The sequence below is a fragment of the Rhincodon typus genome, chromosome 29 (genome assembly GCF_021869965.1).
Source record: "Rhincodon typus isolate 14 chromosome 29, sRhiTyp1.1, whole genome shotgun sequence".
Lineage (NCBI taxonomy): Eukaryota > Metazoa > Chordata > Chondrichthyes > Orectolobiformes > Rhincodontidae > Rhincodon > Rhincodon typus.
This window is the reverse complement of record NC_063360.1, coordinates 2,729,778-2,745,825: the sequence shown is the minus strand read 5'-3', so window position 1 is coordinate 2,745,825 and position 16,048 is coordinate 2,729,778. Positions and strand designations below refer to the sequence as shown.

The window sequence follows — 16,048 nt, the reverse complement described above, 5'->3', positions numbered from 1 at the left end:
GCAGCATCTGTGGAGGAGAAAACAGAGTTAACGTTTCGAGTCCGGTGCCCCTTCCTCAGAACTCAGCTCTGAGGAAGGGTCACCAGACCCGAAATGTTAACTCTGTTTTCTCCTCCACAGATGCTGCCAGACCTGCTGAGATTTTCCAGCAACTTTGTTTTTGTTCCTAATCTCATGGGAATTGATTGTTGTGAAAATCCATCTCATTCATGAAGAATGTCTACCACTTGGCATTTATGTGACTCCACATCTACAGTAATGTTGTTGACTCACAACTACCCTCTTAAAATGGCCTAACAAACCACTCTATTCAAACACAATTAGGGATGGGCAACATGCTGTTGATGCCCATAACCCATGAAAGAGTACAGAAAAAAAAACTGGAAACCACCTTAACAACTTTAATTTAGACTACATTTTGATGTATAATTGAGGTATGGAAACACAAATTTCTGTTTCTGAACTTGGCTTTTTTTCAACATTCTACTAATTTTTGAGTATCATACCAACATAACCTCTTCTATGTAAAATATGTTTCTGTACAGCCTTTTGGCTATAAATAAACCTGAATAATTTGCATTAGCCTGTGTGCGTTGGCCACTTACTGCCTTCAAAGGTTGTTTCAGATGTTCTCCAGTATGTGTACTTTGCCAGTGACATAAGCTTACAGGTCAAGACCGAAAACCAAAAAGAGCTAAAAACCAAAGGTCTATTGAAAGTGACCCAAAAGGACCCAACCAGACCTAAATGCAAAGTATTTATCCAAAGGGACCCAGAAAGACTTATAACGGTAAGTGTATCCAACATCCCAAAAGCATTCTTTGTCTGAAAACCAGTTGGCCCTGGGGTTTTCAGATCTAGAATTCCCGACCTATACTTGCTTTACCTGTGCACATCCATGGGGATATATGATGCTATGGGTTTCAATGATAAGAAATGTAGCGTGTTTAATGAAGTTCAAACTTAACATGAATACTGTTTAATAAGTACTTTATATAACAGCAGACTGTACAAATGAAACAGGAACCATACAGACAGCATCGATTTCAACAGGGTCATAGAATCATTGAGATGTACAGCACAGAAACAGACCCTTCGATCCAACTTGTTCATGCCTACCAGGTATCCTAAATTAATCTATTCTTATTTGCTGGCATTTGTCCTATATCCTTCTAAACCCTACCTATACATGTACCCATTTAGATGCCTTTTAAATGTTTTTTGCAATCTCCTTTTAAATGTTGTTATTGTACCAACCTCCACCACTTCCTCTGGCAGTTTATTCATTCTGATGAAGGGTCTAGGCCCGAAACGTCAGCCTTTCTGCTCCTATGATGCTGCTTGGCCTGCTGTGTTCATCCAGCTCTGCATCTTGTTGTCTCCCACCCTCTACCTGATAACATTGCCCCTTAAATCTTTCCCATCGAACCATAAACCTATGTCTTCTAGTTTTGGACCCCTCCACCCTGGGGAAAAGACCTTGACTATTCACCCTATCCATGCCCCTCATGGTTTTATAAACCTCTATAAAGTCACCCCTCAGCTTCCGGCGCTCCAGGGAAAACAGCCCCAGCTTATTCACCATCGCCCTATAGCTCATACCCTCCAACTCTGGCAACGTCCTTGTAAATCTTTTCTAAACCCTTTCAAGTTTCGCAAAATCTTTCCTATAGCAGGGAGACCAGAATTGAATGCAATATTCCAAAAGTGACCTAACTAATGTCCTGTACAGCCTCAACATGACCTCCTAACTCCTATACTCAATGAACTGACCAGTAAACGCAAGCATTCCAAATGCCTTCTTCACCACTCTGTCTACCTGCGACTCCACTTTCAAGGAACTATGAACCTGCACCCCAAGGTCTCTTTGTTCAGCAACACTCCACAGGATCTTACCATTAAGCGTATATGTGCTGCCCTGATTTGCCTGGTCTTAAGGGTGATGGGTGAGAAGAGATTAGACTTTGTAGGCAAATGATTCAGAGTTTCTGGGGATAACTTGTGTTAGCTACAAATAGTTAACAGCTTGCAACAATGGAGACATGTCTTTATAGTGACCAGAGATTAAAAGTGGTGAATGGGACAGTAGGAAAGAAAGTTGCAGGGTCAGCATCTCCTTTAGGACAGTTAGTAGCAGCATCTTTTGGAAGGCAATGGGATGGAACAGTAAATATCTAGGGCTCATGAAGTAATGATAGATAGGGCTTGGCCTTAGGCAACAGAAAACAATAAAGGACACTTCTTGTTAATACAATTGAGTTTGAAGCTCCTGCTCATGTATTTACAGAAATTCTGAGCAGGTTTCATATTGACTTAGATTTAAGGCTGATGAAGACACCAGGAAATCAATTTTTGTCAATTTCTGTACAACCCAGTTCTGGATGATTGAAATCTGACACAATCCAGCCAGGTTGGCAATGGCTAATACATACAATTTGCCAATAATTTACTAATTATTCATAGCTTCCAGGTCTTACATCCCACTGACATTTCTTTGCAAAGGATGAAGTTCTGAGAAAAGGGAGATTAAATAAATCGACAGGAAACTCAAACTAGAATTGTGAGTTTGTAGGAAAGTGATGGAGCAGCCTAGAATCCAAGCTCTGATCATTGCTGTTGTCCAAATGTATCAAATTAGTGGGTATCACATCCTGCCAAACATGCCAGATTGACATAGTTTGCATTAATGGCTAAAAATAAAGAATTGTGAGTGCTTTTGACAGTATAGTGTGTGAAATTATAACAAAGGAAACATAATCAAGGAGGTCATGCAAATATGGATATTTTTAATCTCATTGTTCACAGATGTTACGACACACTTCTGGAGCAGTGGGACTTGAACCTGAGCCTCCTGGCTCAGAGGTAGGGATGCTACCACCTTGCCACAAACGCCTTCATGTAATATATGTGTACTCAAATCCTCATAATTAATAATTCCAGCTTCCCAAATCTTCAAGCCTATAAACCACAAAGGATTGTCTATAATCCTAATTGATTTAATTAGTATTTGTCTGTTTAGTTAGTAAGGAACTTCAAAAGTCTAAAGCTAGAAATTGTTAAGTGAGTGGAGATGACTCTTTATTGTCAAGGATCGTCCCTACTCCAGGTCTTGGCTGTTCTCCTGGCCTGTATTATTACCATTGGCAGATGCTTGCTAACCAGTGGCAGGGGGACACTGAGACAGGCGGGCACATAATTTTGCTGGCTAACATCCTGGTCCATTGGCACCATTCTGCCCTCAACCCATTTTCTGAAAGGCTGGATCAGACACTGAATTGAAATAATTTAAAAAATCAATTAAGGTTGGTGATCAGAGGCCAACTATTGGTGTTCACTTGGCCAGCACATCTTTACAGTGTTGTGAAAACTACAGCAGCCAGTAGAATATTGAACAGTACAGCACAGGAACGGGCCCTTCAGCCCATGATGTTGTACTGAACATGATGCCAAATTAAACTAATCCCTTCTGCCTGCCTATGGTCTATATCCCTCCACTCCTGTTTATTCATGTGCCTATCTAAAAGTCCCTTAAATGCCCCTTTGGTATCTGCCTCCACCACTACCCCTGGCAGCGCACTGCAGGCACCTACCACCCTCTGTGTTAAAAACTTGCCCCTCATAACTCCTTCGAACTTATTCCTCTCTCACTTTAAAAAGCATGCCCTCTAATGTTAGACATTTCAACTCTGAAAAAGATTCTGACTGTCAACCCTGTCTATGCCTCTCATAATTTTGTAAACTTCTATCAGGTCTCCCCTCAGCCTTCACCATTCCAGAAAAAAACAATCTGAGTTTTTCTAGCCTCATCTTATAACTCATACCCTTTAATTCAGGTAGCATCCTGGTAAACCTCTTCTGCATCCTCTCCCAAATCCTTCAGATCCTTCCTGTAGCGTGGCGCCAAGAGGCCAGTGCTCCAAGCAGGCTTTGAGGCCTACTTTGTCTACCTGATTATGGGATCCATCTGCTGGCCAGCCCAGGGAGGGATTAGTTCATTAGATCTGGCCACTCTATATTTCATGTATTTTGAAATTGCTGATAGACCCATCTCTCTTCCTTCTCTGAAACAGCAGGCTGGAGATTCTCCAATAGATAATTAATCTGTTCAGGGATGTTTTCACACACCTCTGGAACAGGTGGCATTGGTGCCTGGTGCTTCTTGCACAGTGGGACACTACTATTGTATCACAAGAGCCCTAGGTTCACCTATAGATATTTTTTAATCAATGAGCACAGATATTATGTTACATGTCTGGGGCAGGTAGGACATTCTAGTGTCATAGGTAGGGACACTACCATTGCACTACAACAGTCCTAGATTCTCCAACAGGTCCTGCAGCTTGATCAAGTGCACCTTCTGGCCACGAAGATCACTAGCCTCAATTTCTGCCACCACCAGGCACATATTCCCCTCTCCTCCCTATCAGCATTCTGCAAAGACCATTCCTTCTGGGACACCCTGGTCCATTCCTCATCACACCTGCAATGGTACCTTCCCATGCCGTCGCAGAAGGTGTAATACCAGCTGATTTACCTCCTCCTTCCTCACCATCCAAGGCCCAGGACACACCTTCCAGGTAAAGCAGTGCTTTACCTGCACTTCACTCAGTCTAATCTACTGTATTCACTGCTCACAATGAAGCCTCCTCTACAATGGGGAGACGAAACCTAGTCTGGGCAACAGTTTTGCAGAGCACCTACATTCTGTCGGTAAAAATGACCCTTAGCATCCAATTGCCTGTCAATGCAACACGTCACTGTGATCTCTGGCTAACATCTCTGTCTCAGACTTCCTGCAGTGCTCCAGTGAGGCTCAGTGCAAGCTGGAAGAACAGCATCTCATTTTCCACTTGGGGACCCTGCAGCTTTCAGGACTCAATATCATGTTCAATAATTCATATCCTTTCTTTCTTTCATGTCCTTTAGACACCTGCCCACCCCCCGTCCCTATGACAGGGGTTGCTTTCAGTACAGCCAGAATCACCTACTCACCATCTCCATAATCAGCTTTTCTCCTTCCCATCTCAATATCAACTACCCCTTTATCTGGCTAACTTTCTTTCTTTCTCTCTAGGCTCCATACCCATCTATCCACTTACTCTTTTCCTGCCTCACCCATCATCAACATATATGGCCCTTTTTCCTAGCTACCATCAGTTCTGAAGAAGAGTCACTGGACTATAAAGGTTAACTCTGGTTTTCTGTCCACAGATGCTGCCAGACGTGCTGAGTTTCTCTGGCAATTTCTGTTTTAGTTTCTGGCCACTAATTTGCCAATCCAGTCAAAACTGATTCAGGTGGCTGCTTCTGACATGAAGTAGAGTTCATAGCTACATTTATCCCAATATTACCCAGAAGCAGAAATTAGTGAAAATGGTAAATGAGTCATTCTGGTCTTATGACTCATCTTGTATTCCTCAAAATGGAGTGTAACTGTGAACAGTACATTTGCTTCCTCAGAAATATTGTTTTTTTGAGCTGAGTTTTTCCCCTGGGTGGAGTCCCAAACCAAAACGGAAATCCTACCTCGGAGGACCATAAATCATCCAAGTGAGCAAGAAGATCAATCGCCATGCCGATTGAGGAACCTTGAGGTACTTACAGCTATATTGAATGTTTAGTTGCAATATACTTTTTGTAAAAATTGGCACACAGCCAGCAGAAAACTGTGATGTAAGCTCAGTAGCTGTCTGGAGACAGCGAGAGAGAGAGAGAGAGAGAGAGAGAGAGATATCCTGGAATGTTACACCTCATGAGGGTGTCAAGGAAATTTCAAAGTGATGAACTTCAAATGGGAGAAATGCAGTAAAAACGGAACTGTAATTTTCTGGGCATTATTACAGACTGTGGACATGTTGGAAGAGAAACATCTCAGAGCAAGAGACATGTTTTGTGTCCCTCCCTTTAAGGTACACAAGAACAGGAGTTACAAGCCATTCCAGCCCTGGTTTGTGTGTGTGAGTTGGAAGGTGGTATGGTAGTGAACTGAGCTGCTTGTGTAGTCTAGAGCAGGTTTGAGTGCTAGTGTGCTAATAAGGTCATGGTCAGAGAATCATCTACTAGTTACCCCTGCATTGCAGGTAAAAGACTCTCTCACCCCGAACACTAGAAGCCAACTAGCCAATCAAAAGAAAAGAGGTCAAAAGAAGAGCTTGTTTGTTCAAAGTGCTGCTAGCCAACAACCGTCAAAAGGAGCCAGAACAAATCAATTTCAATTTACCTGCAAGGTCAAAAGTTGACTGTTTCACAATCAATGTTCCACAATCTACTCCTCACAAACGATCCAGTAACTGAAATATATATATTTTTCTTTCGACTCATCTCTCATTTTTAATCTGCCTGGATGTGTGTTACATTATCATATCCTCCTGCACTTAATCATGAATAAACTCACATTTTTATTAACTCAAGAAAGCCTGGTTAAATTGGGATTCTTTTAAAACAATTCCTTTGTTCTGGGAGAAAGGTAGCCACAAGATTTTCATAGCAAGGGTATCCCTTGAAAATTAACCTTGTTATGTCCTACTGACTGGTCATAAAGTATTTAGTGTTTGGAAACCCAGTGCAGCTGGTACAACGGCAATGTTTGTGCAAGTGCAGGGGTCAGCTGCTGGTCAGTGGTAGTATTCTCATTCCCAAGGTAGACAGCCATAGATTCAGGATCAGGTTCCATATGCTTTGAAGCATAATCCTTAGAATAGGGCACAATGGCCTGTTTATATGCCACAGAGTCAATATAAATACTCCACCTTCACCCAGCCAATATTCATCCCTCAATTTTCCATGCACCATATCACTAAATTATTAATTCAGAGGCCCAGATAGCATTCTAGGGACCCAGGTTTGAATCCTACTATGGTAGATGGTGTAATCTGAATTACATTTTAAAAAATCTGGAATTAGGAGTCTAATGATGACCATGAAACCATTGTCAATTGTCAGGAAAACCCACCTGGTTCACTAATGTTCTTCAAGTAACAAATCTGCCGTCCTTACCTGGTCTGGCCTACTGACTCCAGACCCACAGCAATATGATTAACTCTGAACTGCCCTCTGGGCAATTAGGGATGGATAATAACTGCTGGCCTGGCCAGCAATGTCCACATACCTTGAATGAATAAAAAGAAAGCAACAGACGCAGATTAACCACTTGTGTGTGTCTGTCTTTTCTGTGCACACATTAGCTGTGGGCTTCATTCCAACACTGGCTAAATTTGAATTTGTCGTAGAGCCCTTTGGGATGGTTGAAGGAAATGGATGATGCCATGGAAATACACATCTTTCTTTCAAAAACATACTGTAATAAAGGGGAAAGATCTCAGTACATGCTCCCTGAGATTATTGGAGAAGGCCTGACGGAAATGGGGAGAGTTGGAGGATGGCAAGAATATCTGGAACTCATGGCCCATACCACAATGTCCAGACATTGCTGAGCTCCCCTGTGCCAAACAGTATAGCCACATCTGTAAAGAACCTGGAACAGGAAATTGGGATCCATCAGTGACTTGCCCTGTGACCCAATCGCCCTGTGAGTATGGTGTCAGACTGTGGTCTATGCAGTCATAGGTCTGTACAGCACAGAAACAGACCCTTTGGTCCAACTTGTCCATGTCAACCAGATATCCTAGATAAATATAGTCCCATTTGCCAGCATTTGGTCTGTATCCCTCTGAACCTTTCCTATTCATACACCCATCCAGATATCCTAGATAAACATAGTCCCATTTGCCAGCATTTGGCCCGGATCCCTCTGAACCTTTCCTATTCATACACCCATCCAGATATCCTGGATAAATATAGTCCCATTTGCCAGCATTTGGCCTGTATCCCTCTGAACCTTTCCTATTCATACACCTATCCAGATGCCTTTTAAATGTTGCACTTGCCATGTGGTCATTGGCACTGCATTTGTCTGTCTTCCTCCTTTTTTTAGTACCATTGTTTTGATCTTTTTTCCCCAAAGTTCCAAAACAATGCAACAACTTATAACACATTAATTACTCCAACTAGAATTCAAGGAAATCAGCTCCACACTGAAAATACTTCAAAAAAGGAGCAGCTCTTACAGCCAGAACTTTTTCCCATCCTCCATCTTGGATTACCCAGAATCCTAAAGGTCCAATGCTCTACCGACTGAGCTATCTGGGCTCTCACACCCTGTAATGTCTCCCTACCAAATAAGTGCCACACGATACATTCTAGAACAGAGGCAAATCAGCCAGTTTCTTGTGTAGTGGGGATATGTGGGTGGCCAAGGCTTGAGTTTGAAACATTGTTCTCTCCTGTGCTGCAACACATGATGAACAGAATGTCTGCTTTTAGCCGACTTGTGTCATAACCAACACATCAGGCAGCACGAAGAATGTAAACAGTCAGGTTAAAAAGAGCTAGTGCAGCAGTGAGTCACTGTGTACTTCTGTTGATCAGTGAGTGTTGCTCACTGTTCTAAGACAGGCACTTACTGGCAGGGGGTCGTGCTGTAACTCTGAGGCACTGCCATCCCCCCAGGACATCGCTGCTTGGACTGAATATACGTCTGTGAAAAACACACTGCTGGTTCTGGGAAAAACCGCAGCACAGCACACAACCCGACTCTGCCCCCTCTGAACACTGGTCTCCACCACTACTGGTGCCAACCCTCAGGAGTGTGTCAGAGGTTCTACGCAAATTAAAGGTTCATCTCATGGATGTTCCTATGAGATGAAAATCATTGGGACATTTTCTCACTCAGTTCCAGCTATCCAGAATCGTGGCAAACCATTGGATAAATCTTTGCCCACTCTGACCCCATTTTTAAGGCTTGAAATTCCCTCGGTGAGACCCGAGAGAGCAGGAAGATGATTGGACAGTTTTTTAATATCTCAATCAGAGTTCAGTGGAGGCCATTTATGCCTCAGTGATTGAGGACTTTGCGTCCTTTCCCCGTGCTCTATGCAATGACACCTCACATCATATAGTCCAGCCACACGGCCATTCAGAGTCTGTGCTCACGCCAACTGGCATGCCCACACATTAGCTTTCACCTTCTGGAAACTGGTGCCACACATCAACCTCGGAACATTCAGCATCAACCTAGGCATCAGTAATAGCAATAACACATTTGGCCCAGTCAATCCTGCAAAATCCTCCCAACCTCTCAGGAATGGTGTCAAAGGCTATGGGCCTTGACAACATTATGGCTGCAGTTCTTAAGGCTTGTGCTCCGGCACTAGCTGTGTCCCTCCCTGTCCAACTAGTACACTTGCACTGACCCAACAATACGGACAATTGCCCAGGTGTATCATGTATACCAAAAAAAAGCAGGACAACTCGAACCCAGCCAATTACCGCCTCATCTGCCTTTCTCAAACGGCTCAGCGATGGGAAGTGTCATCAACCCAGCTGTCAAGCAACACCTACTTGGTGGAGTCATAACTAACACAAAGGAGGATGGTGTCAGACCAAGGTTGTTGTTCCAGGAGTTCCTCAGGGTACCAGAGTCAGAGAGAGGTTTACACACAGAACAAAGGCCCTTCAGCCCATTGTGTTCATGCCAATCAAAAACAACCAGATCCTATTCTAATCCCATCTTCCAGAACTTGACTCATAGTCATATATCCCTTGGCATCACAAATACACATCTAAATACGTCCTAAGGGTTTCTGTCTCCACCATCCTCACACGCAGCCAGTTCCAGATTCCCATCACCCTCTGGGTGGAAAAGTTCTTTCTCACATCTCCTCTGAACTTCCTGCTCTTTACCTTAAATCTGTGCCCTCTGGCCACAGATCCATGAAGGGGAAAGGTTCCTTCCTGTCTACTCTTCTATCTACACCCCTCTCAATCTCCTCCGCTTCATGGAAAACAACCCAAGTCTGTCCAATCTCTCATCATAACTGAAATTCTCCAGCCGAGGCAACATCCTAGTAAACCTCCTCTGCACCCTGTCCAGTGCTATCACATCCCTCCTGTAATATGAATTCCAAAACTGCACACAATATTCTAGCTGTGGCCTTACCAACATTTTATACAGTTCCAGCATAACCTCCCTGCTCCTAAACTCTATACCTCAACTATTAAAGGCAAGTATCCCATGTGCCTTCTTAATGCCCTAGGCCAAATCATCTTCAGTAATTCACCAAATAAACTTCTCCCCATCGTAAAGGCAGAAGTAGGGATGTTTCTCAACTCCTCAGATACTGAAACAGCCCGTGCCCAAGTGTAGCAAGACCTCAAGGTTTAGGCTGACGATAGACAAGTTATATTCACTCTACACATCCAGGCAATGACCATCTCAACAAGAACATCTAACCATCTCCCACTGACATTCATCATCATCAGGCCAACATTACCACTGACTACAAATATAACTGGACCAGCCAAATAAATACCAGGGTTGCTACAGCAGGCTGGACACTGGGAATTCCGTGATGAGTAACTTGCCTCCTAATGGCACTAGAGCTTTTCAACCATTTTGAAGGCATAAACCAGGAGTGTAGTGGAATATTGCCATGGGGATATCATCAGCATCTGAAGATTCCCTTATAAATCACCATTCTGATTTGAAACAATATCATTGTTGTTAGATTAAAATTCATGAACAGCCTTTCTCAGTATCGAGGGTGTATCTACACCACATGGACTGCAGCAGTTTAAGGGGCCGTTCACTACCACCTTCTTAAGAGTAAGACTGAGATAGATAGGTTCCTGATTAGCAAGGGGATCAAAGGTTATGAGGAAGGCAGGAGAATAGGGTTGAGAAACATATCAGCCATGGTTGAATGGTGGAGCAGACTCATTGGACTGAATGGCCTAATTCTGCTTCCATATCTTATGGTCATAATTACTGATAGGTATTAAATACTGGTGTTATTAGCCAAGCCCATATTCCAAGAATAAACAAGAAAGCACACACATCCCATGATACTTGAAGCACCACCGTCATTGCATGTTTGATCATTATTCTGCTTGTAGTGTAAGTTTTGTCACATCTTTACTCTGTTTCGATCAATGAGTGAATCTTTCATCTCCCAGGAGCCTTCCTCCCTTTAAAGGTGCCAATGATGATTGCTTTAAAACTGGGATTGTGCTTCCTTGGGGACCAATCACTAACCTGCATCATTATGGGCTGGTGGTTGTAATTCACACTGATTGTCAGAGACCTACCTGCTTCATAATGGGCACTGTATTACACATAGGGGTCCAATAGGACCCATGGAGACAGGCTGAGGAACAATACCTACCAGATTCTTGTTGATAAGCCATAGAAGGGTCAAAATTATTTGAATTATAGAATCCCCACAGTGTTGAAGCAGGCTATTCAGCTCACTGAGTCCACACTGACCCTTTAGAACATAGGACATAGAACAGTACAGGCCCTTCGGCCCACGATGTTGTGCCAAACCTTTACTCTAAACCTAAGGTCTATCTCACCTCCACCCCTACCTTATACTATCATCCATATGCCTATCTAGTAGCCGCTTAAATGCCACTAATGAGGCCGACTCCACTACCTTCTCCAGCAATGCATTCAATGCCCCTACCTCTAAAGACCATCCACCCACACTCAACCCCTACTTTATAACCCTGCATTTTCCATGGCTAATCTAGCCTGCATATCCCTGGACATACATAGCAATTTAGCATGGCCAATACACCATCCTGCACATCTTTGGACTGTGGGAAGACCCACACATAGCGAGAACGTGCAAACTCCGCACAGACTGTCACCCGAGGGCGGGACTGAACCCAGATCCCTGGTGCTGTGAGGCAGCAGTGCTAACCACTGAGCCACTGTGTCACCCTAGTTGCAGCCTCCTAATGCATGCACAGCAGGTGTCAAAATATATCCCACGCCTTGTCTGAGGCCTTGAGTTTCTTTTGAAGACTACTTTTTCAATTCGGGGACCACCTTTTGGTTTTGTTGGGTTCCCTTCTCATTCTCACTAACTTCTTCATTCGGTGCTGCAGTCTTGTACTAACAATACCTTCTGTACTGGTTTTGACATGTGTCGGGGTTTGGAACTCAAACCGAAGGAGATTTAGAAGAATTCACCAATATCCTCATTAATCAATACATCTCCAATAAACTGAAAACTACAACACGCAAGGGAAGCATTTATTTCACAGACGTCACAATATTGAAATTGGCACGAGACATCAGTTATAAGTTAGCAACAATGTTTTTAAAGAACTAACACACTTCTATACCATGACATGAAACAGACAGACTGTTAAGGTCATAACTAAACTGTTGCAAGCTTGTCTGTAATACAGTCACTGCCCCTCAAATAATTCACAATATGTGAGATATTTTGAAATGTGATAACACCTTGATGTGAATCTTTAAGAAATAAAACTGTTTAATGTAGTTATTCATTTGAGACAGTGTTTATTACAATAGCATCCATAACATTTTCCCCCATAGATTAGTTGCTAAACTCCTGCAGCCTTAAGCTAGAGCCTCCACATTCACTTTAAAGGAGTTCAGCACCTTAGTTCTCTTGGTTGCGCATTTAGCTAAAAATTCCTTTGTTGAATGATTTAAAACTGTTCTCTTTCGCAGCTCTTCACTTCCTTGCAGGCACTCTCTCAGTAAAGTATTTCATCCCATTCTGAAGCCCCTCTCACCACTCTGTAGCCCTTATTCACAGGCAATTAGGGGTGGACAATGAATGTTACCTATGTCCCATAAAAGAAAAAATTAGCAGTATCTGTTACCTGTATAAACGCATGTTTCTCCCTCTTCTGTGAAAGGTCTGTGAGATTAACCAGACACATCTCAAAGAATTTGATTTCCTTTTCCAGCTTTTGAATGTGGCTGTCAATAGCTGCTGTCACACGGCTCTGCTCCTTATCCAGACAATGGAAAACATCTTGCTCTTCATTTTCAATGTGTTTCCTCAATGCATCATACTTTTCCTTCACTTCTCTCTTTGTTTCTGTTATCAGGCTCTAAAGAGACAGGTTAGCTTCGATTGTTCATTTCATTATTTAGTGGTAAGTCCATGTCGATAATAAAACACTTTGCTCTAACTGCAAGCACCAGTCCTTTTAAAGAAAGGGGCATATCTGATGGTTTTGATCTGCAAGTTTCTTCTTTCCTTTATCAATTTACTGGCTTACTCCAATTACCAGGCTCAAACAGCCATCCTTCATTTGTAAAGCTTTGCAATGCTAGCAGGCTATTTGACTATAACAGGCATCATAACCAACCCCAGCTGAAAATAATTTGAGCTGATGGACCAGTTCTCAGAACAAATCATCAAATAGAAATTTTTACAATATGACAAATCAGAAATTTAACTTTGGTAGCAACAGACTTTCCGATGTGCTGGGTTCACTTCTTAGAGACGTAAGGAACAATAAATGCAGACCCCAAGTGTGAGAGTTAAGAAAGGGGAATCAATGGACCAAAATGATTAGCAAAAGGTTCAATTCCAGCCTTGGGTAATTGTCTGTGTGAAGTTTGTACCTTCTCCCCATGTCTGCAATGGGCTTCCTCCCACAGACCAGAGATGTGCAGGTTATGTGGATTGGTCATGGTAAATTGCCGATAGTATCCAGAGATGTGCAGGTATTATGGACATAGGGTAGGGGGCTGGGGCTGGGGGGAATGCTCTTCAGAGGGTCAGTGCAGACCCATTGGCCAAATGCTCTCTTTCTGCACGTGATGTGGAGGTGCCGGTGTTGGACTGGGGTGGACAAGGTCAGAAGTCACACGACACCAGGTTATAGTCCAACAGGCTTATTTGAAATCACAAGCTTTTGGAGCGCAGCCCTTTCGTCAGCATCTGATGAAGGGGCTGTGCTCTGAAAACCTGTGATTTCGAATAAACCTGTTGGTCTATAACCTGGTGTTGTGTGATTTCTAACTCTTTCTGCACTGTAGGGATTCAATGAAAGGTGTTCAAAGAGGGACTTTCGCTAAGTGTGACCCAGACGTGTGAATATAATTCTAAGAAAGACCAAGAAAAGAGGCTGGAGCTTTATAAGGATTTAAACAAACAGGTGAACATTTCACACATCTGGAGTCTTTTAGATGAGCATAATCAGGTGAGTAGAAGTTGTAGAAAGGAGAAACAGAAAACAGCACTGGAGTTATCAACAGTGGAAATGACAAAGACTGAGATTGCAGATAGGCTGAGCTCAGTAAGGAAGCTAAGTGACCTTCTGAAGGATATGGAGTAGAAAAGGTCACTTTGTGTTGAATAGGAAACCAATGCTGGATCTGGATCAATGCTTAGCACGATTGGAGCTCGTATCAAAGATTTTACAATTTTAATGTTACCTGACAGCATCCCCAGGGGTCAGACCTTCTGGAAAGTTTTGTTTGCATCGAGCTGGGTAAGGGACACAAGCAGTAGAACCAGCTGGAAGCAAAAAACATTGAGCTTCTCAAAATTTGGTTTTGGAGGTAAGAAAGGAGGAGACAGGACTCGGAGGAGGCAGAGGCTGGCAGGGGAAATGAAACTGGGTAGAGGTGACGATGTCCTGTGGTTGGGAAAGCAGAAGGACCCCAGCGGAAAGGGGGCTGGTGAAGATAAAGGGTTAAACTTCAGAAACTGAACCCACCTGAGTATTCAGCTTTTGTGTGTGAAGATCACGGAGAGATTTCTGGATGGATGCAACATTTCGCTGGATGCTCTTCAGATGATGGTCTAAGTTGCCCTAACAATAACAACAGAGAGAAAACCAAGAGATAACAAGGTGTAGAGCTGGATGAACACAGCAGGCCAAGCAGCATCAGAGGAGCAGGAAGGCTGATGTTTCCAGCCTAGACCCTTCATCAGAAATGGGGGAGGGGAAGGGGGTTCTGAAATAAATAGGGAGAGAGGGGGAGGCGGATAGAAGATGGATAGGGGAGAAGATAGGTGGAGAGGAAACAGACAGGTCAAAGAGGCGGGGATGGAGCCAGTAAAGGTGAGTGTAGGTAGGGAGTTAGGGAGGAGATAGGTCAGGCCAGGGAGGACGGACAGGTCAAGGGGGCGGGATGAGGTTAGTAGGTAGGAGATGGGGGTGGGGCTTAGCCTGGTGGCCTGGTCCAGCAATGAAAGGGTGCAGAGAGGCAAGTCACTTACCCTGAGCTCCTGCTCCCCTTCGCTGATGCTGCCACAGTTGTGCCCCTTGTGTTTGCCTATCAAGGTGCAGAGGGTGCAGATGCACACCTTGTCCTCTTTACAGTAAATGTCCAGAAGCCTCTCGTGTTCAGCACATCTCCACACGGACAGATCCGCCGATGTGTCCACCAGGGGGTGGGTTTTGAACACCCTGTTGGCCGTGTGCAGTTTCAGGTGAATGGGACACATGGAGGCTTCACATTTCAAGCAGGTTTTCACAGCCTGCCTGCGGTTGCAATAGCTGCACAGCATGCTGTTCGGAGCCGCTGCTGCCGCTGGGGCCACGGCCAGGTAATCTCCAGCGCCCTTGGCCAGGTGCAGCCTCCTAAAGCCGGGCAGCTCGGCCCGGCACTCCGGGCAGCTCTGGGGCGAGAACTCCTCGATACACGAACGGCAGTAACTGTGCTGGCACGCCAGGGTCACTGGGTCGGTGTAGACCTGCAGGCAAATAGAGCAGGTCAGCTCCTCGTCTAACCATGACTGAGATGAGGCTGTTGCCATGGTGTAGCCCAGAATAGAACAGAAAGCAAAGTCTTCCTCTTAGACACAGACCTCATCGACACTGAGCTGCGGCTGCAAGGCAGGGCGGTTATAAATTATGAACACCAGCAATGTGGCTTCTGACGCTTCCACAGCCACCAAACTTGCACGTTCCCAGTGTTAACCGGCTGCACTCTCTCCAAACCATACCACGCTGCTCCAGCATCTCTTTCCCAGGAGCTAATGGGTGGCTATCCGCACCCTCCGGATACACACAGCCCACCCACAGGCCAGTAACTCACATGGAGTTCCCAGTCAGTTCTACTGCTCCAAAGACCGGTGTGTCTCAGGGGCAGGCTATTCAGCATTTCAGATGTGAAGGTAACTCTTCTGAGGAAGGGGTCACTCAACCCGAAACGTTAACTCTGATTTCTATCCACAGATGCTTCCAGACCTACAGAGCTTTTCCA

At 44.1% G+C, this 16,048-nt stretch overlaps 1 protein-coding gene across 1 annotated transcript in view; it reads right to left on the bottom strand.

Annotated features, from left to right (window-relative positions):
• Nucleotides 1-15,599, bottom strand: part of LOC109935216 (E3 ubiquitin/ISG15 ligase TRIM25-like) — a 26,813-nt gene extending 11,214 nt beyond the window's left edge. The window contains exons 1-3 of the mRNA XM_020533888.2: nucleotides 15,060-15,599; nucleotides 14,554-14,649; nucleotides 12,700-12,933 (exon numbers count right to left, since the gene is read on the bottom strand). Of these exons, the coding sequence (XP_020389477.1) occupies nucleotides 12,700-12,933; nucleotides 14,554-14,649; nucleotides 15,060-15,599 (870 nt within the window). The remainder of the gene's footprint in view (nucleotides 1-12,699; nucleotides 12,934-14,553; nucleotides 14,650-15,059) is intronic.
• Between the last annotated feature and the right edge of the window lie 449 nt (nucleotides 15,600-16,048).